Below are 22245 nucleotides of genomic sequence, written 5' to 3'. Positions count from 1 at the left end.
TTGTTTCCTTGCAAAAACTAGAAGTTATTGGTGTAAAAGATACGTAAGGGAGTAAAGAGGATATCTTTCTTACATTTAGAAAATGCTTTTCACCTATGGAGGGAAAAAATACCTTCACTTTTAAAAAATGTTTATCATCAAAACGAACTAACCACTACGAATGAAAAAATTATAATATTCTCTTCGATCATATTTATTCTTCTCATTTCTCGATTGAAAAGTTTAAGATAATGTTTTACAATCTCTGTAATATTTTCATACACGGTTAAGAAAATTCCCATTAGTTTACTCTTTCAACTTGCAATGAATGTGATTGTGATATGAATAATTGCGGAATGTAACCACATTGTCTTATTTGTACAAGTTGTATTCACTAGAGATGAGAACCACAAGTAACTAACCCTTATTTTCCTTGGTTTACTTGACTTGAGAGTTGAGGCCCAGCAGACAATGACGTTGATATTATTCATTATACCTGTGGAGGGTAAGCGACGCTCCAAGTAACTGGTCCAAGATTAGCATCAACTCACACCATACTTGTTGCATATACCGATAACTGGATGCAGCCCTACCTGAGTCACATTGAAAACACCAGGTCAGTGAACAAGAAATTGGACCATAAAAAACGAGAGACAAAAAGGATGTGGCAAGAATCAATTGTAGCCAAGTAATATACATCTAGGAAAATCTATTACTTGATGAAAGGATAATGTTTTACAGGACTAGCACTGCTAGTTCCAGATTATTCAATTTAATGTCTAGATCAGGATGTCTATCCCAACATTATATGCAATGCAAACCTCACAACTCAATCACACACACCCAAACGTATGGAATGAAAGAGAGCAACACTATTGAATTTATAGAATAGCTTGCATAATGAGGTTTAACATTTTTGCGGTTAATACTACGTATCTCAGGTATATGTTACACGAACAAATATGTATAGACATATGGTAAGATTTATGAGCGTAGATTCTCTTTTATTTCATATGTTTAGTTGAATTGCTTATAAGAAGTTACAAGCAATTTACTGCAAAAGATGAGATCCCCTGATTTTACACAGTCTAAGAAAAATATATACCAGGTCATAAGGTAATTTTGTAACAGAAGGTATTACTTCATTTGCTAGCAAACATCAACACAAAAATCTCTACAAACTACTACTCTAAACATACAATTAGAGATGTGGCTTCAACTTTGTCAAATGAGGCCGGTTTTCAGTTCATAATATTACAGCTGATGTCGGAGGTCAGACCATCAGAGACAGTTCATTCCAGTTTTCATACACCGTCACTACTCACTAGAGACTAACTCTCAGATCTAAACCCCGTCCCACTATGTTTTAAAGATGAAGAATTGAAGATTATTCATATTTAACCTTAATTAACTTTTTCACAGAGAACATCTGCCGGTCTTCTTTGAAGCAAGTTTCCTTTGACCATTAAAACGTTCATAAGCTATCACCTCAGTTGCAGGTAGTCATCCTGGTGACACTCGCATCTGCATGATAATGTTTAAGTCTGCTTAGAGAAGAATTTATCATCCCAGTTTCTGCAGATTCCTATGCTCACCTATGATCGATACTTAAAATCATTTTGTCCCCAACAGACCAAAATAAATAAATCACAAGCGAGAATAATAATTACCTCTTTATTTTCCTTTAGACATCAATGCGAGGTATGTGTTGGATTTTAGGCCAATCAGCACCAGTGGATTCCTGGCATCTTTCTTTTAACACTGGCGAGCATCCCCGTAAATCAAGTTGTTGTAAAGAACCGAGGTGACAAATCTCTTCCGGCAGTGATTTCAGTCGTTTGCAATTCCGAATTACAAGAGACTGGAGACATGAGAAGCAGGCTATCCATGATGGTAGGGCTTCAAAATTGTCACAGTTTGTAATTTGGAGGAATTGAAGGGAACTCAGGCAGTTCATTCCCTTTGGTAGCTTCACCAGCTTTGGGAGGTACCATAATACCAAGGAATGTAGAGTCTGATAAAGGTATTTCCAGGGAATGTCAGTATCAATGCCATGATTATCCTCGGTTGTGCATCCTCGAGTGTTGAGATCTCCATAATCATCATCCAACTCCAACTCAGAAAGCAACTTCAGATGTAGGCTCTTAAGGGCGGTGAGATGCTCCCACACTCCCTCTCCTGATAGCCTCTTCAAATTGGAGCAGTCAGAAATTACAAGGGAGTGTAAAGAGGACAGACGGCCACTTCGGAACACCTCCCCTGCCTCTTCTGTTAAACTTTCCATATCATGGTCACCTCTTACCACCAGATGAGAAAGGCTCTGAAAAGACTCGCGGGGCAAGGATTTCAGATACCCTACTTTATCAATCTTAACTTCCTTCAATCCTCCTAGTATTTGCTGCTGCTCCTGCTGCGTCTGTCGAGTACTTGATGTTGATGGAGAATCATCACCAGGGTACAGCCTATTTGATTCTGTAGAGGAAGACCTTACATCACCAACGCATCTCCTCTCACTTCTTGGTCTAGTTATTGGGCCCAATGCTTTATTGAATCTGCTCAGCTCCAACTTTTCCAGTTTTGGACAGAGAGGTATATCTGTCAGGTTCCAGCACAACCATATATGCAGATAAGACAATCGGGGGAAAGATTTTGTGAATGGTTCGGCCTCACTGTCGCCTGAGTCTGTATCGAGATGCAATGATGATCTCCACCATCCCTTCAACTCTTGAAGATTTCCTAGAACAAGCTTTTCAAGGGATGGAAAGAAGACTAAGTCATCTGCTATTGATACTGCTTTTCTTGACACTACTGATGCTGTGGGTGCCTCGTCTCCATAAATACTCTCCACGTATTCCAATTTGATTAATCCAACAAGTTCAAGGGATTTCAAATAACGCAGTTGGCTCAATAATGGCAGATGCTCCAAGCTTTTACATCCATAAAGTTCAATTTCAACAATATTCGGGAGACAAGCTTCAAGATTATTCACCAATGAGCTCCCCCAGCTCGGAAACCTCACACCTGGATAATCCCACAATCCAAACAACTTTAGATTGGGGTGGGGTTGCAGGCCGTGAAGTAATGCTTCTGCATTAGCACCCTCACTGTCATCTTTAATAAACCTGGAGTTTTCCATTCCACAAAGCTTTTGCGTCCAGCATATGTTTATACCCCGTAAATTTTGCTTGTTTATCAGATGCCCGCCTTTCTTGGCTTCTGCTGTATCATATGTTAAACCTCTGTGAACCTTGATTTCCATACTTCCAGTGAGATTGTTGAGATACTTTAAGTCGCTAAGTCCACCAGCACCTACTGGCCTCAAACAGCAAGCACTGCTTGTACCGCCAACTAAAAACATAGTTAGCTTATTGAGACAGGTCATACTATTCATCCCTGGAGGCATATGTGTCATACTATTGCAATCAAATATATCTAGACACCTAAGATTAACTAACCTTCTGAAGCCCCTCGGCAACTCTTTTAGTGACTCACAACCACGCAATAAGAATGTCTGCAAGTTATAAAGCTCGGTAATGCACAAGGGCAACACAGATAAACTACGATTACAAGACAGGTCAAGATATCTTAAATGCAACAATTCACCTATCATGTTCGGTAGCTTTTCAAATGAAGCCCCATGTAAATCTAATACCCTTAAATATCTCACTTTTGGAAGCAGCACTTCAGGGCTTTCTAAAGGGTTGGGGTACCCTATGTTCAAAATTGTACGCATTCTTTTCATTGTGGTCAAATATCTTCTAAAATCTTTTTGACCAGCAGTATTATTGACAAATAGATGACGAGTTTTCTTATCAAAATAGCTTGTATCGTAGCTGAATGACAAGATTTCTGCTCCAGCTACTTCTGTAGCAAGATCATGAATCAGATCATGCATTTTGCATGTCAGAATTTCACCATTGTCAGCTCGCTCTACATCTTGAAAGAAGCACCTTTGCAGTAAATTCATGAAGTACTCCTCACCAGCATCTTCAAGACTCTCTCCGCCTAATGGAATGATAAAACCTTGTGCCATCCAGAGACTGATCAAATCCTCCTTCTTGATCTTGTAATGCTTGGGGAATACAGCACAATAACTGAAGCAGCTCTTCAAATGGTACGGAAGATAATAATAGCTAATCTTCAATGCACGAACTATGTCATTCTCATCAGGTTCTATGTTTGCCAAGGCAGTGTTTTTCAAAAATCGCCACCTACTTTCTGTCTGGCCCCGAAGAAGACTTCCTACAACCCTTATGGCAAGTGGAACATTAGCACACTTTTGGACAATTTCTTTTCCAGTATTGACCAAGTATGGCTCAATTTCATCCTGCCCAGTTTCTAGAGTCATTCTCTCAAATAAGTTCCAGGAGTCTCTCTCTGAAAGACCATGTAATTCAAACATATAGCGGTTTCCCACCATGTCTGCTACCCTCTTAGAGCGTGTGTGGTCACAATAACTCGGCTACCTCTACCACCTCCGATCAGCAAAATTTTCAACTTGTGCCACTTATTAAAATCCTCATTCCAAACATCATCCAAAACAAGCAGATACTTCTTTCCCTCAAGTTCCTGTCGCAATCTTCTCTGGAGCTGCTCCATTTCTAAGCCAACATAATCTGTTTGGTTTGTTACAGATGTGAGTATTTTGTGAAGCAATTTGGTATGAAAATCATTAAAGACACAAACCCACATCTTCAATGGAAATTCCCTTTCAATTGTCTCATCATTATACACAAGTTGGGCAAGAGTTGTCTTCCCCAACCCTCCCATCCCAACTATGGTCACAAAAGAAACATCCTCGGCAACAGAACTGTCTAGTAACATATCGATCACTATCCTCTTGTCTTGATCTCTCCCAACAATAACATCTTCCTCGTGTACAAAAGAGTGAGAGTCCCTTTCGTTTTTCACATCGCATACCTCATGACCATGCTGTGGTCTCGAGCCAAAGCCATGATGATCTCTAACAACATCATTCAATATCTCCTTGATCTTTTTAACTTCACGAGACATATTGAAAGCAGAACGGAGCTGATTAAAGCGAGAGAAGAAAAGGCGTACCTCTTTCCTCACACTGCTACCAGACATAAGCTTCTTGCGCTGGGCAAGAGTAGCGACCTCATCAAACAAGTCATCAGCTTTATAAACGGCTTCCTTGAGCCTCTCGAGCTTGTCTTGTAATGTGTGGCTGAGCTCAAGTTGCTGTCTCTCTTGCTTCTCAGCATCAAGGAGCACCGCTCTGATGGTGGACATAGTGGCCTTGAGTTTCTCAAGCTGGGATTTATAACCCCATAAGGATTCGATTTCCTCTCCAATGGGAGTGTCCAGCAGTTGGATAAGAGTTTGTACCAGTGTGAGAACTACTGACACATCCATTCCTACTGCACTTTTTCACTTCCTTGTGAGTAATCAATCAGTACTTTTACAAGAAAAGGTGATGAAGGAAATGCAAACAATAATAGAAAATGGTTTGTTTTGAATTTATGTGCACGTATAATACAGATTATTTAGACAGCACAATAAAGCCCTATGACTATGAGTCATAAGGAGGAATTACTAGGAAAATGCTCTGTAAATCTGTAATCAACTTTCAGGAAAATAACTCTGCTATGAAATTTCCAAATTATTTCTTAGTTCTTACATATATTATACGTGAAACTCTGGTGAAAAAACTGTTACAATTTTTATTATTATCTTTTTGAAGAGGATTGTTAGAGGAATGCAACGAAGATGCAGACAAAGACTAAGACTTAAGAATAAAAGTGGTAAATAATTAATAAGAATTGAAAAAAGCTATTACCTTTGTGTACTGGGGAGGCTAATTCATGGTTAGCAAGCGTAGAGTAGACAAAATCAAAAATTAATAAAATGCTTAGAAATTGAACCCTTTCACATTAGATTTTCCTCCGTTTACTTGACTTGGGCTATTTGTAGGACCTCCCAGTAGATATACATCATACATACATTTCCTGATCACTGTATCGGCAGAGAAATGGAGAGGAATTTGACAAAGTCTTCAGAGTGAAAACACGGGAATGGCGCTAAAAGTCCACCCCATGGAGAGGATGACATTGACGGAGAGAGCTGAAAAATGAAGCCATTTCACCAAAAATGTTATCAAAGTTTCGGATGAAACATGAAGTAAAGATTAACCAGAGTTCTCAACTTCAAAACAATATCTGCTGCAAGCCTGCAGCAGTTTCTACTCTAGATAATTGCTTCTAAGTGAATTTACTTCCTTAAAAAGACTACACTTCATTAAATCTGCCTACTTAGTTTTTACGGAGTATAATTTTGTGATGATCAAGTGCTATCAGGTCATTTAACCCGGATATGTGTAAGACTAATAAGACAGCTTTAAGCAAATATCAGGATTCAGGAATGGAAATGCTTCGCTGTCTGCATTTTATCTCCTGTATAGCTTAAAATTCATCAGTAATGGATGAAGGTTTCGTACATCAGAGTGTTTTTTCAGACAAGTAGTAAATTAGCTGAGAACATAATTTTCCTACAGGAAGGAGGAGCTTACAATTATGATTCTATGAACTGCAAAACGTCTCTGACGGAACAGCCTGTGGATTTTATTTAACTGAATCCTTGGTAAACATATTTTCCCTGTGGATCAATCTGTGTTATTTGTCAGTATTTGCTTAGTAAAGTATGATAAAACAAATTTCTCATTTTTTTTTTCTTTTTGGCAGTATCAAGAAAGATATTGTTGTGGGGCACCTCCGTCTTTAATACTCCGTAGGTTAGTTGATTTTAGACTATTAAGTATAGTACGGAGTATGTGAGTGCTAGTATGCTACTCCTTCCGTCCGTAAATTACATTCCTATTTCTAGCATTTATTTCTCACATAATAGAGAAAAACATGAATGTAATTTAAGGACGGAGGGAGTACGTATGTAGTATTTGAAACTTCAAATGATATTAGAACTTCATAATGGGGATAACTATTGTGTGAGAAAATATTACAGTACTGTATTTACAAACAGATTTCCATGACCTTTCCAATTCCTCCATTTGATTTATGCTCAACCAAAGAATTAATAGGTTAGTCCTCTAATATCCCATTAATTGTAGATGTGGCATTGTCCGCATATATTGATAAGAGCGATAGCATTTGAATGTTTTTTTTTTTACTACCTTCGGTTTGTATTATATGCAACTTTGGTGCATTATTTGTGAGATATAAAAAATTCCAAAGTTGCATATAATACGAACCGGAGGTAATATTGGTTACGCCATAAACATGTTCATATGGCCATACGGGTACAGGTCGAGCGGGGCAAGTCTTCAAGCCATCTTACTTTTAATGCAAAAGGATATAACATATACTTCGTACTAGTATTACATCAAGTCATCTTACAATTCTCGTGTTCAAATGAGGATTGTCTGAGACAAGTCAAGAAAGTCATATGGAGCCAACCTTGTATAAATAGAGCCTATACAACGTTAGAATGTGTGGTGTCAAGATTGTGATCGTGCCAAATTTTGAAAATGATGTTCACACATAGGCATGCTTCACCTGCTAGGTCAACCCATTTTTTTGCTGTGTCTAATCGACCTTTGTGCCAAACTGCCAACCAAGCCCATGCCCAACTCTTGGGACACAAGTGAAGAATATATACGAAGTCGCCACTTTTTAGTAGTCAGGTTTTATTTTTATTTTTATTTTTTAAATACAAAATCTTATATGTGGTTGGCCACACCGTGTGGCCAGCCACTATAGGGGTTACTTTGCTAGTATAATGGGGATTACTTGATCAGTGTTAAAGGGGTTACTTCATCATTTTTATAGAGTTACTCGGTCAGTGTTATAGGGGTTACTTGATTGGTATTACAGGGGTTACTTAATCAATGTTATAGGGGTTACTTTAAGTGGTCACACGGTGTGGCTAGCCGCACACAAGACGAGTTGTTTTTTAAAATTGTAGCAAATTACGTGGTATTCGTATGTAGAAAACGTGGAAGGCATCATTATCCATATACGAAAAATTAAAGAAAAAAATTAAAAAATAATTGGTAAAAAAATAAACGTTTGAAGGAGAAAAAGTTAAAGAGAATACCATGGCTGAGTTGAAACATCGGAGGCGAATAGCCGAATACAAATCATTTCAGGTGTCCTGTCCAAAATGAGGCCCGTTTCCTGGGGTTCAGGACACCTTAAGAAATAAGGAGCGGTTTGGAAGACACATATTCAAGACTTAACAAACTCAACTATGTTATTATCAATTTGAGCAACAATTTTTATGTATGACATTTATATGATCTTGCACATAAATAAATTCTAGTCTACAACACAGCTTCCAATTAATGTTACATGAGGCCTCATCACTTGCTAACCTAAGAATTTCCATACGCAAATCTGTACACGAACTACTCAACTAAGAATACAGTTAGATACGGCTTCAACTCAATCGCCCCATAAAGAGGAGAGACACTCGCTCTCTCTACTCTACTCATTGGGTGCAACAATCTGAAACCCGTTCACCGGCGTTAAAGTAATGAAAGGGGAAAAATTACCTGAAGACTAGAGCTGCAATGCCAAATCTGGCTGCACTGAATCAGCCTTCCCAGAAACTGGAGATTTTGGCGACTGAAATCCAACATTCAAGTCAGGCGGAGTGGAACCGACTTTTGGATTGGACCCCACGTTCGGTAAACCTTCAATAGGTTTTATTGTACTAGAGTTTTCCAACAACTTAGCTTCTCCAAAACCATTATTATCAATGGTCTGAGGCCGAGGACTCTGTGTCTCAGTTCTGGACACAGTCACAATTGATGCATTGGACTGAAGATTGAACATTGCAGGCCTTGCTGCCCCAATCATTTTCCCCATCTGGGCTGCAAAATTAAGCCCATAACTACCATTAACCCCGTTAATACGGGATTGCAAAGTTGAAGTTTGATTAATGGGGTGTGGATTTCCGGGTTTCCTGGAACCAGTGCCATTATTTAATATGCTGACCATTGTAGTCGATGGTGAACTTGCACTAGCTTCAGGTGCGATCAAGTTGGGCTCAGCACCAGTGCTGGACACTTTGGAAGAAGTAACTGGAGTAGCATCATTGCCAACAGCTGGAGGAGAAAGGGCTTTGCTAGACTCCTCGTTTAAGTTTGATTTATTACACACTTTATGCATCTCAGACAATTGGTCTCCTTGTGGCTTTTGCGCTGATCCATCACCACTTGAATCTGCTACACCTTGAGTAGGAGTAGAAGTTGTATCTGTAGGTGCAGGCAACGAGGATGGTGGGTTTTGTTGACCAACAGAAGCAGGTGACTGTTGCTGCATCGGCCTTTCTGCAGGAGCTTCATTTTCTCCTACCCATCCTGGGCCAAACTTGACAGTTGCAGGTAAGCATCTCTCAATCTTCTTTGAAGCGACTTTCCACGCAACAGGTCCAATTTTAGCAGCAAACCGTGCCAAACTTCTCGCATAACCATACTCTGTATGAAGCCCCACCTGAGAAACATAGAAAAAAACAAAGTCAGAGAACAGAAGAAAGAAGCGTCCAAACTTTCAATTTGGGACTAACAGCAATTCAAGGATATTGCATTTTTTTCATGCATATACCATTAATCGGACCACAGAGGATGAAAGACAGAAAAATCTAATATTCTAGTGCACGTCATCAAGATATATAGCCATATAGGGTGAGATCAACACTCACAGGATACATGAATTTCACAAAGCCTAAAAAACTTACAGCAATTAGCTGCTTTCTCTCTTTATCGAAGGTTGTCAATACTGATGGTTCCTGTCCGCAAGTTAGGGAGTAGGAATTGTATGTATTGCGTCTAGTTTCATCAAGCACAATATGGATGCAGCCCTACCCAAGTCACATCGAAAAAACTAAGTCAGTGAACAACAAATTGGACCGTTGGAAACAATAATCAAGTATAGCAGCATAGCCAATTAGCAAAAAATATACATCTAGGCAAATCTTTAACATCTATATTCAACCTATTACTTATTGAAAGGATAATGTTATGAAGGACTATACTAGATTAGCACTGCTAGTTCCAGATTATTCTATTTAATTTCTAGATCAGGATGTCCATCCCAACATTATATGCAATGCAAACCTCACCAATCAGTCAATCACAGAGCACCTCAGTGTCCAGTGACAGAAAATTATAAAATTTGGCAACACTCAACAATTCCATCTTTAAACTATCTATGTTTGGATTTTATAATTGATGAAAAATTAGTCATTATAACCAAATAATAATATGATTTGCCATTATAGATTATTACTATATGAACTTCATTATTATCATTTAGGATCAATTTTGATAATTAATTCACTTTATGAAAATCCCCAATTTTAATATGAACCCTAACTATTTAAAACTCCAAATTTGAAGACATAGCAGAAATTTTCAATGAAAACATAGAAAGTAATAACCTTTAAATATCTGCGAACAAAGTAGACGAACACTCCCCCAAAAAAAATAAAGAGTAGATGAAGACCACCATTAACATTTTGATGCACCCTGCTTCCAGAGGACAGTCACAATTACTACCTGACTCAATTCAAGTGAATGGATGAGAATCGGATTGGTCAGCTCAGAGGAAAACCAGAAAGAAGAAGAAATCCTCGAGATTGATAACCAATAACCAGAGATATAAGGAGAGGAGTTTTTGAGAGAGAAAGAGAGAGATTTGTATTAATTCATTGATAAGGGTATTACAACCACTAATTGGCTTATTATAGTCTCATTACAGATAAGTTTGACTTGTCTTGACCAGATTATCTCATTTTTGTTGTTGTTTAGTCACAAGTCTCACAACTCAGGGGATTGATATCTACTCCGTATTTCAAGAGTAAAATTTTATTTTATTACGGAGTATTATATTTTTTTTTTCTTTCTACTTTCAGTAAAAAGAAGGACCCTGACCAAACATCAACCCTCACGGTTTTTTTAGTACGATATTTGTGGGTTAGACATTTTGAGAGTGAGGGGGGAAGGGTAAGGAATCCCCACCTTCAAAGTGCCTCTAGTGGGGATTGAACCCCTAATCTCAAGGTTGGAAGGTGCAATCTTTTCCAATAGACTAAACTTAGCTTGATATTTCAAGAGTAAATTGATTGGGAGGAATATTAGGAAGTTCATATTTCATACTCGTAGTGTGATTTATCATTAAACTTGAAGGTTTATATATATGGTAAATTATTTTCGATAATTATTATTTTTGGAATGCTTTTGCTGAACTTATTCAAAATTTATCAATGTTTGTATGTTATTAGAGGAAGATGTTACTTTACATATTTCGTGTAAATATCTTTGGATAACCAAATCATTATTTTTTGAAGTCTAAAGAGTTATAATCTAAAGTTATAAGTGAATAACATAGTATTATTAATAAATGATTGACACATATTTTGTCATACATTTTCAAATTAATTAGACGAGATTTCATTTTCCGTTAAAGGGCCTAAGTTACATACAATGGGAGCTTCAGAAGTAGAGTTAGGATCAACAAAATCAACTTGTATCCAATTATGTAATTTGATTTTGACTTATATTGAACTAAATGAACTCTAAAGTTAATATGGTAAATTATTTTATTTTTTTGACGAAAAATATGGTAAATTAAATCCAACAACAAGGTCAGCACCAATAATTAGGAATCTATTAGGAACATTGAGATGTAGAAAATGTATCTACAAAGTTATTTCAACAATCTCAAACAATTTAACAGACCAGAAATTTATATGGAGTATACAATTCAAGGGCTAAAGGGAAGAAGAGCACCTACTACTAGTCTACTAGGCAGGGTTCTCCTCTAATGTTCTCAAGTCTATCGCATTAACAGAAAATTATACGAGTAAACTCATTGCCTTCCAATATGACAGCAACCAGCCAACCAGGTTCCCAATATAACTAAGCCTGTAGCTGCTGCAATATACTTGTATATCACTTGATCTGATAGAGCACGTTTTCTTGTTAAACCACTTCCTGGATGTATGTAGCCATGTGTAATTTCTGGAACCAGAGCATCCAACAAATGCAGACCTTCACCAAAGAATCTTTCCGATAATCAGTTCATCAAAGCAGCATTGATGTCCTCACATTAAAAACATTCTCCAGTACCAGCTGGTATCAGGAAATAAAACCCGAAACAAGATGAGAACCACAAGAACTTCTAATGCTAAATTCACAGCCCTTAGCTTCTTATTGATAACTGTAAGGAAAAACAAACAAAAAACATTCAGTCAAATTACAACTCCATGTTATTGCACCACAGAGAACATATAGTCCAGAATTACATTGATAATTGACTTCAGATATAGCGTACTATCTGTAAGATAAAGCAAATGCTAAAAATGCTGAACATGAAAAAGAGAATTGGTATAACATTCAGTAATTGGTGACATTTATGCACATCGTCTTTATAATAATTGCAAAAAATTTCGGTGAGAGTATTTCAAATATGCTTTATGCACTATGTAGCAATTTTTTTCACATATCCATTAGCAATTTATTATGTATGCTTCTTAAATGATTTCACTCAATATAATTAATAAATTTTTTTAAAAAAAATAGATAAAAAACGTAAATATGAAAAGAAAAATATAGGATTACCTAAATTGGGTTTCAAGTTTTTTTTTTTCCTTCATAAATTAGGATTCTCTTATGTCTTATTTTTTGTCCATGAGTATAGGTTAAAAAAAAAGCATTTATCACATAAATGAATACTCGTAAATATATAGTTTGGGCATCCCACAATTTAGACAGTATATTCCACTCCAACTTAAAATATAAGAGATGATCGTACAGCTAATAAATTTCAAAAAAAAAGTTTGCTTTATTATCACTTCCAAGGAGAATTAACTTCCTTATGGAGTTTCTACATTGGTTAAACATAACAAAATTAATACTTTCATCAAATCTTAGAACTGAAACAACAAAGAGGAGTACAAGAAACATATGAGCAGAATTCCACTTAGGCACGTTGACATTTGTAGGTAGACATAAATGATAATTCATGTAGCATGACAAAATTTGTAGCCAAGTACTAGACCAACTAAATTCAAAACTTTTTAAGTATAACATAACATCCAAAATATAATGGTCTTACCAGGTTGCCTATTAGCAATAAGAACGATGGAGGAGGAGATCATGCAGGGAGTTGCAGCGAGCTTCAACGAAGTTAACTTTGCCTATTGTAGGCTCTTCACGGCATTCTGATGCTCACACATTCCTTGCCATGGTAGCCTCTACACTAACATTGCTATTAATGCTATATTAGTACTCCTTATATACTCCACTTCCTGAAATTCACAAAGTATTACGTAAAGTACTTTTAAAAGCTAAAGTTTGCTGAAAACAAATAAGAGAATTGATTAAGTATTGAAAACTTGAAAGGAAACTATTTACCTCTAGCTGCCTTTTCTTGTGATCAGGTTGAATCGCCTTTAGAAGTTACATACTGCTCTAAACCCAGATTCCTCTGTTTGAAAACAGATGCTAAATTAAACTTGGAAATTTATAGGAATATTCAGAAGGTAACTTTGTACGAGTATGACCTACCTAGAGAACATTGAACCTGGAGCTCTAATAACTGGCCCTTCTTCAAGAAAACCTCATTGGCTAACGGACTATATTCACCTATTTTTGAGCAGCTGCATGGTATAAGGCATAGCTTAACCTTAAGTTCAATTAGTTCAACACGGTATATAATGCTCATTTTGAATACGAGTAATACTTTGTATCTTCAGAAATAAAAAAAAAAAAAGAAGAGGTTGATTTTTACATAATACACAAGATTAGCTGATTTCTCAAAGATATGAATCCAAAGATGTCAATGTTTATTGGATCTCCCAGAAGATTAAGTGAGAAAATGATGACCAAAATTGCTAATATCTAGATTAGTTTACTAATTATATAATGCAAACAGCAGTACATACCTCTGACTAAAATCTTCTTCTTCCGGTGTTGATTATAATAATCTGAAGCAATTTCAAATTCAAATAAGGCACTCCGAATTAGAGAGGTGATAAGCAACCTATGAAGGCTTCAAAATTATTGCAATTAAATATAAGTGAAAAGATAATTGATTCAATTGACTTTTCAATCATAGATTTAGTTACAGAAAATTGTACAACTGCTTGCCTTCCAATCAAGACAACAATTGCCATAAAATCTTGATCATCACAGTGGCCATATTGCCACAAACACAGCCTTCTTATTGTACATTCATGCTTCGACATTCAGACAACAAAGATCCCCTGCCCTTGGTCCTTGGATAAACATCAAATTTGAAGAAGCAAGAGGAGGCTTGAGAAAGTCGCAACTTACAGCCATCTTAAGTCAGGGACACTGATAGCAATTACAAGTACAACTGTACAACAGACCATTAAGAGCTAGCAAATATATATGTTGAGCGCAACAGGCAGTTAACTTAATGGCTCTCTATTTTGTCTGTTGTTTACCTCCTAATAAAAGAGGAACTAAAAAGTATTTGCACAAAACATTTAAGTTGGAATTATCTATGCTACTATGTAAAAATTCCTTAATTGATTAAAAACTCGAAAGAAATTTATGTCACCTCTTGCTTCCCCTCTTTTGTTGATGACGTTGAACCTTAAAAGTTTCATGCAGTTCCCCTTTACAAAAAGGCAGAATCCCCTATTTAGACAAAACTGTGAACTTTGCTGGAATATTCAACATGTATCTTTGTACAAGAATGACCCAACTCACTGAACTCAGAAGAAGTCATTGAATCCTTATTAGCTAGCTAACTTTAATTTGTATGCATGGTGCAGCTGTTACTGCCTAATCATAGTGAGAATCTTAAACATCATATATACTTCAAGTGATACAACCTTACAGGTATACCTTAAGTGCATTTTAATTAAAGAATATTAATATAATTCAAGAATTCATATCACATTGCAATTAAAGCAAATCAGAAGAAATAATTGTTGAACAGGACTTGCAGTAATTAGATACAGAGTGTCAGAGTATGTAGCTGTTTATTGCATCAGTTATGTTCATAGCCTAAAATTTATAAATTCCCAGAAGATTTATCAGAAAAACTATGTAAAAATTTCTAGATTCAATTATAATAGTCAAACAGTAAACACAATGAAACTTTTTGAGTCTTCATGGCCAAAACTACTGATGGAGTAATAATGGAGTAGTGGAGTACTATGAATCATTACCTTCGAGTATTTGAGTTAGACAGAATTCTTCCGGTGCTGATTTTATTACTCTGAAGCAAATTCCAAAAAGAAGATGTTAGAGGGATGATAAGAAGACCATTCATTCTTTAAAATAGTTGAAAAATATAAGTGAAGAGAGAATAATTAATAACCCCTATTTTTTCTTTCATACCTATATGTTTGTGAGGGATATGTTTGATGTTGGACCAGTTAACACTATTCTTGTTCTTGCATTCATTCCTTAACTCTGGGCTACATCCCCTTATAAAAAGTTCAGTTAAGGAGGTGAGGTGGCGCATCTCTTCTGGCATTGATTTCAATTTATTGCAATCCAAAATTAGAAGGGATTGGAGAGACAATAAGCCGCCTATTGATGGTGGTAGGCTTTCCAGATTGAAGCATAACATAATACTCAGGTATTGGAGAGATGATAAGCAACCTATCCCGTTTGGCAGCTTCACTACCTTTGGGAGATAAGATAATTCCAAGGAACGAAGTGTGGGAGCAAGGTATCTCCATGGCATCTCTGCATCACTTCCTTCATTAATGCATTCTTCTACTGTACTTTCGCTGCTGCTGTTGCTGACATCATTTTCATCCTCCAAATCTAACTCATCAAGGTATCCCAAGGCTAGAGTCTCGAGGGCATTGAAACGCTCCCATAATCCTCGTCCTGAAATACTCTTCAGTTTATTGCAATTGTAAATGTGAAGGGAGCAAAGAGAGGACAGGCGACCGCTTCTGAACACCTCCCCCACCTCTCCTATTCTCAATCTCTCTGTTTTCTAGTCTTGGTAAATCTCGAGATGAGAAAGATAACAGAAAGATTGTACGGGTAGAGAATTTAGATATCCCACGTTATCAATACGCTCCACTTTCCTCAATCTTCCTTGTCCTTGTCCTTCCTCTTGCTGTTTGTTCTTCAGCGCATTAGTATAACTAGAGGATGAAGACAAAGCATGAGTAGTCTCACTCATAATTGGGCCCAACGCTTCATTAAAACAGAGCAACACCAATTCTTGCAGTTCCGGACACAAGGGAAAAGTTGTCAAACTTGGACAATCTTGTATACCAAGATGAGAAAGCATTGCTGCTGCTTTTGGTGTCTCACACTTCCCCGACTTTGACTCCGGCTTCCACCATCCCTTCAACTTTGGCATGTTTTTAAGCTTCAGCTTTTCAAGGGATGGAAAGAATACCAACTCATCATCGTCTCCACTAGTATTACTACTACTCTCCATGTACACCACCTCATGCAAATCTTCTAATATAAGGACCTTCAAATAACGCAATTGACTCATCAATGGAAGACGCTCCAACCTTGTACACTTTCGAAATTGTAATTCAACAAGATTTGGGAGACAAGTATTGAGATTCATCATCCAGGTTGGGAGCCTCACTCCTGGATACCACCACAACTCTAACCTTCTAAGATTAGAGTGGGGCTGTAAACTTTGCAGCAATAAGTTGGCATCATCACCTTCATCAAACTTCCAACAATACCTGATTTTCCTTAATTTTTGACTTTCAACCAGAAATCCCCTTTCCCTTGCTTCTACTGTATTGTCTCTCAGACCTGCTTGAACTGATATGTCCAGAATGTCACTATGACTGGTAAAATTTTTCAAATTTCCAAGCTCGCCAACACTAGCTGACCCCTTATACTTCCCATTGCCTTTTCCACTCACTACAAACCCTGTGAGCTTCTGCAGAATAACTGAAGCAATTCTTCAAATGAAACGGAAGATCATAGTAACTGATCTTCAACACAGGTATTATGCCAATGTTCTCCTCTTGCACCATGTTTGAAAAGTAATCCGTATTTTTCAAATTCTCCCACCTACTTTTGCCCTGACCTTGAAGAAGACGTCCAATCACCCTTATGGCAAGTGGTACGTTGGCGCACTTCCCTACAATCTCTCTTCCAATATCAGCTAACTGTGGCTGCACTGGATATGTCATCCTCCGAAACAAATCCCAAGAGTCATCGTCTGAGAGACCCTTCAACTCATGTGTCCTACAGCTTCCCACGACAACTGCTGCCTTTTTAGAGCGGGTAGTCACCAAAATTCTGTTACCCTTCCCACCTCCAAACAAAGTTTTCAATCTCTCCCATTCCTCATAATTCTCAGTCCAAACATCATCCAGAACAAGCAGATACTTGTTCCTATTAAGTACATCTCTAAGCTTCTTCTGAAGCTGGTCCAGGCCATCACTTTGATTAACCTGGTTGGTTGCAGCTTCAAGGATTTTACCAGCAAGCGCATTGACATTGAAATACACAAACCCACATCCTCAAAGGAAACTCTTTCTGAATCTTGTCATCGTTATAGACAAGTTGGGCAAGAGTAGTTTTCCCCAACCCTCCAATCCCAACAACGCTGACAACAGAAACATTCTCCTTCACATTAGTGTTGTCTAATAACATACCAATCACAATCCTCTTATCTTCATCTCTCCCAATAATCACATCATTCTCCGGGCTCACATAAGAGTGAGTTTCCCTAGGGTTATTTCCTCCCCGTCTGTCCACAAGAACAGCTGGTCGGTCACCAGGGAAGTTATGATAATCGTTGATAATATCATCCAATCTTTCCCTTATATCTTTGATCTCACGAGACCAAGTGCAAGCAAAACGAAGCTGATTAAAACGAGAGAAGAAAAGGCATACCTCTTTTCTCAACTTGTTGCCAGGCATGAGGTTCTTGTGATGAGCAAGAATGGAAACCTCATCAAACAAGTCATCAGCTTGGTAAAGAGCTTCCTTAAGCCTTTCAAGCATGCCATGTTCAACATGCTGGCTACGAATACGACCATGGTGCATCCGCTCTCGTTCTTCAGCATCGAGGAGAACATCCTCGACGGTGGACATGGTTTTCTTCAGTTTGCCAAGCTGGGAGTTCACACCCAACACAGAAACAATCTCGGTCCAAATAGGAGAAGCCAGTTTCTCAACGACAGATTGCACCAACGACAGGCCTCCTGACACATTCATTTCTCTCTCTCTCTCTCTCTTTTATTTTTATTTTTTTTAATTTTTTTTTATTTTTTTGTGGATTTCAACTTTCTTTTTTTGTTTATTATGAAGTAGTGAGTTTTTATTTTTTTTCAATAGTATTGTAATGTATATTGTGTGTAAATGTAAGGGATATAAGAAGTGTATATATAAGGCAGAGGGAGTTTCTTGAATTTCAAAAACGTTAAAGTAGAATGTAGGACATGGAATATGCTTTTTATAATTATATTGCTCACTCAACATTTTGTAGTCTTGGATACTTTTTTTTCTTCTTTTTTCAAAGAATAATGTTTTGCTTGATTTTTGTTATCATTAAATATACCTTTCTTTTTTCTTTTCTAAATAATGTCTACAACTGTTCTTATATTTTTTATACTTCCTCCGTTTTTTAAATATTGCACTACTTGTCTTTTAAGGAAATTTCACAAATATTGCACTATATCCATTTTAGGAAAACAAATGCATGTACTCTTTCTGGTTTTTTTTATATGCATCAGTTTGTTCGGCACATTTGCCGAGACACTACTTTGACTATAAATATTTTTAATTGTGTATTAGTAAAAATCGTAACAAAATTATATTATGAAACTAGAAATTATGACAAATCTAATGATAATATAATGACATTTATTCATTTTTTAGAGGTGAAAAAATTAAGTCAACCATGGTATGTGAATAGTGCAATTGTCAAAGTGATGCATATAAAAAAATAAAAACGGAGGGAGTATTTACACTACAAATACCCTATATACCTTACCTTTTAACACTTTAATCTTTAGATTATGTTAACAATCACATGGACAATTTTGTACATTTACCTTTCTCTCTCTTCCTTTTTCTAATTACCAAAAAATTTGTGTCCAACTTTTATGGTGTAATATTAAAAGAAAAGGAGGAAATATATATTATTTGTCACATTTACTTTTTTTTTTTTTGCCTATTTTCCTATGCAATATAACAGTTATAATATTTCAATCTTTAGAAAAATTATATATTAAAAAATTAAAATGCAAGCCCGTATAAAAAAAAAATAAAAAATAAAAAATAAAAAAAATTCAAGATCTATATACTTGTAAGATAATATTGTAAAAACCTAAATACTCGTATTAGTGAAAACTGAAAAAGGAATCATACCAAATTAGATATTTCTTCATATTTGAAATGCAAATTAATAAATATGCTTAAATTAAATTAAGAACCAAAATAATAAAAAAATACTACCTCCGATTTTTTTTTTAATTGTAACTTTGGAATATTTTAAATCTCTCAAATAATACCCCAAAATTGCAACTAAAAAAAATCGGAGGTAGTAGAAGTAAATTATCACTTAGACAATACCAAAATTAAATGACACAAATTAAAGTGACAATTTGCCAAAAAAGATAATTTAATTTTTGGAAGCCCCTTGACCAAGTACCCCTTATCCATTGACCGAGTAACCATTGGCCAAGTAATCTCAGCCTAACGATCAAGCCAATGTAACCATATATGAAACTTTGTGTCTTCAAAAATATAATAAATGGAAGAGGTATTATGGAAAATGTAACAAATGCTCTGCTTCCTAAGGATCGTGGCCTGGTGACTTATGTGAGAAGGAAGAAGGGTCATCTAAGAAATGTTATAGTCGCTCTGTCAAAGAATGAGGGCTGCCAAGGAATGTGACAGTAAGGATAATTACCACCAAATCAGTGAGAATTCATGACAGCTACCACATCAACAACAACTTTTGTCTTGTTCTTTCTTTTGTCAGGATATGTGTATATAATCAAAGGGAGGATAGGATTGGCGAGTAGGCAAGTTCATTGTAATCATTAGACCTAGAGATTGGTACCCTAAAGGTGCTAAAATCAGAGATTAGTAGCCTCAAGCTACCCCTATTTTGCTATTTCACTTCGGTTAATCAAAAGATCTGCCAACTTTTCCCCAAGAACTGATTTTTATTGCTTTTTCTTTATTTCATACCAGTAAATATCTATTAGGGTGTTACAAGTGGTATCAGAGCGGCGGTTCTGCGCCTGCCGGTGCTGGGAAACCACCACCACTGCATACTCTGTTTTCAAAAAAAAAAAAAAAAAAAAAAAAAAAAACTAAAAAGAGAGGAGTAACATGGTGACATCCACAACTCAGAGGTGTGATAATCTGGACGAGCAAATGGCCGGAGTTCAGGCACGGTTGGAAGCCGTGGAGGCGGCGATGAAAACGCAGGAGGAAACACTTAAGAACTCACTGAGAGAAGCCAGCCTTAAGCTCGATAATCAGTTCGAGTTGTTAAGGCAGCAGCAGGAGGCTCAGACGGCTGCAAATGCCACTAACCAAGCCCAATTTTTTGAGGAGTTACGAAACTTGGTGAATCAGAGAAACCACGAACAAGGGTTAGGCCAGGGCCAAGGAAACCGCAACCACCAGAACGGCGGGGGTGACCAACACTGGAAGCCGAGAAAGCTAGATATGCCCCTCTTCGAGGGAACGGATCCCGATGGATGGATCCTTAAAGGGGAGAAGTATATCACGCACTACCGTCTCACGGAGGAGCAAAAGCTGCAAGCCGCGGTGTCGGCCATTGAAGGAGATGCTCTAAGGTGGTTCCAGTGGGAAAATAGACGGCGGCTGATTCCGAGTTGGGAGAGCCTGAAGGCAAGGGTTTTGCGCCAATTCCGACCGACTCACGCCAGCAGCCTTCACGAACAATGGTTGGCGGTGAGCCAGGAGAGTACGGTGCTTGAATATCGCAAGCGTTTCATCGAACTTTCGGCGCCGTTGGAGGATATACCTGAGACCATCATGATGGGCCACTTCATAAATGGGCTGAAGGACGAGATTAAAGCGGATGTTCGAATAATGAACCCGTTCAATTTGGAGCAGGCCATGGAAATCGCGGGCCGGGTCGAAGAAAGGAACTTGGTGAGCAAGTCAAAGAAGGCATCCGTATTTTTTGGATCGGGTAAAACCGTAGCAAGCGGATCTGGGTCGACTGGATCCAGACCGTTAATCGGATCTGGGCTAGTGCATACGTTTGGAACCCCGACACAGCAAGCTTCCTCCTTTAAGGGGTGGCCAAAGGCACCCACCGATTCACAGGCGTCGGTCAACGGGCCTAGGACCACCGCATCATCGACAGCCAGATGGCGACTCTCCGACTTCGAACACCAGGAACGCAAGGCTAAAGGCCTTTGTTTTAGGTGTGACGAGCGCTGGAGCGTGGGACACCGCTGTAAAAACAAGGAGTTAAGTGTACTCTTGCTCGGAGAAGGGGAAGAAGCCGGGGCCGAGCCGTCCAGACCGTCGGAAGCCGACTCCAGCGAGGACGAGGTGGCTGCCGGAGCTTCCTTAAGCTCTTTGGTAGGAATTTCGAGCCCTAGAACTATGAAATTGGAGGGAAGGGTTGGCCCTAAATCGGTGGTAATATTGGTGGATCCCGGCGCCACCCACAACTTCATTTCTGAAGTGTTGGTGGTCGAGGTGGGAATTCCGTTAAGTGGGAATCGCGAGTTTGAGGTTTCTCTTGGAAGCGGAGACGTGATAACGGGCAGGGGAAGGTGCGCAGGGGTGAGAGTGGTGCTCAAGGGTGGGTTCGTGGTGGTCGACAATTTCCTACCGCTAAGGTTGGGAAGCGCCGACCTGATTTTGGGCATTGAGTGGCTGCAGAAGCTTGGTTCCGTCACCCACAATTGGAAGACCCACATTATGAGCTTCCAGGTGGGTGAGAAGATGGTGACTCTGGTGGGCAACCCAGCTCTAGAGCGCTCTAAGGTATCCTTGAGGGCTATGATGAGAGTGCTGCAGCATGAGGGAGGAGGTTTGTGGGTGGAGGTTAATCAGGTGGAGGTGCAGCCGCGAAAAGAAGATGGTGAGGCTTCTGGGAATGTTGTTCCGCCGTGGATGGAGGAGGTCATTGGACAATTCGAGGGGGTCTTTACTACCCCTAAGGGGCTGCCTCCACGAAGGGGGCACGAGCATGCCATCGTGATGAGGGAAGGGAGCAACCCGGTAAGCGCGAGGCCCTATCGGTATCCGCAATTCCAAAAGGACGAAATCGAGAAATTATAAATGTAAACTTGTAAACTTGGATT

The 22245-nt window shown here is 38.1% G+C and overlaps 2 protein-coding genes and 1 pseudogene across 3 annotated transcripts; all 3 read right to left on the bottom strand.

The window, feature by feature from the left end:
- Positions 1–265: 265 nt before the first annotated feature.
- On the bottom strand, positions 266–8132 carry LOC145559011 (putative disease resistance protein RGA1; annotated as a pseudogene). Its single transcript, XR_014092643.1, has 4 exons — positions 8050–8132; positions 6509–6606; positions 1650–6063; positions 266–572 (listed from the first exon to the last, which is right to left on the bottom strand). The product of XR_014092643.1 is annotated as a putative disease resistance protein RGA1 (transcript).
- A 47-nt stretch (positions 8133–8179) lies between these two features.
- On the bottom strand, positions 8180–10649 carry LOC145559014 (uncharacterized). The gene is made up of 3 exons (XM_081620411.1): positions 10396–10649; positions 9694–9816; positions 8180–9449 (listed from the first exon to the last, which is right to left on the bottom strand). The coding sequence occupies exon 3, from the start codon at positions 9276–9278 to the stop codon at positions 8514–8516; it is 765 nt and encodes a 254-aa protein (XP_081476537.1). The 5' UTR covers positions 9279–9449; positions 9694–9816; positions 10396–10649; the 3' UTR covers positions 8180–8513.
- A 1074-nt stretch (positions 10650–11723) lies between these two features.
- LOC145558079 (putative disease resistance protein At1g50180) lies at positions 11724–18154 on the bottom strand. Its single transcript, XM_081619229.1, has 8 exons — positions 17447–18154; positions 17000–17385; positions 15332–16887; positions 15160–15209; positions 13526–13617; positions 13373–13445; positions 13074–13266; positions 11724–12088 (listed from the first exon to the last, which is right to left on the bottom strand). Exons 1-3 carry the CDS (start codon positions 18152–18154, stop codon positions 15945–15947), a joined length of 2037 nt encoding a protein of 678 aa, XP_081475355.1. The 3' UTR covers positions 11724–12088; positions 13074–13266; positions 13373–13445; positions 13526–13617; positions 15160–15209; positions 15332–15944.
- Positions 18155–22245: the final 4091 nt, after the last annotated feature.

This window comes from Chenopodium album, chromosome 9 (genome assembly GCF_948465745.1).
Source record: "Chenopodium album chromosome 9, dcCheAlbu1.1, whole genome shotgun sequence".
Taxonomy (NCBI): domain Eukaryota; kingdom Viridiplantae; phylum Streptophyta; class Magnoliopsida; order Caryophyllales; family Amaranthaceae; genus Chenopodium; species Chenopodium album.
Note: the sequence above shows the minus strand (reverse complement) of the source record. Positions and strands in the feature narration are given on the sequence as shown.

Coding starts and splice junctions, on each gene's coding strand:
- LOC145559014 (XM_081620411.1), bottom strand. CDS start 9,278: ATGCAGCAACAGTCACCTGCTTCTGTTGGTCAACAAAACCCACCATCC.
- LOC145558079 (XM_081619229.1), bottom strand. CDS start 18,154: ATGAATGTGTCAGGAGGCCTGTCGTTGGTGCAATCTGTCGTTGAGAAA. Junction 17,386..17,446: donor AGTTTCCTTTGAGGATGTGG/GTTTGTGTATTT, acceptor GCAACCAACCAG/GTTAATCAAAGTGATGGCCT. Junction 16,888..16,999: donor CAAGGTCAGGGCAAAAGTAG/GTGGGAGAATTT, acceptor TTTCATTTGAAG/AATTGCTTCAGTTATTCTGC.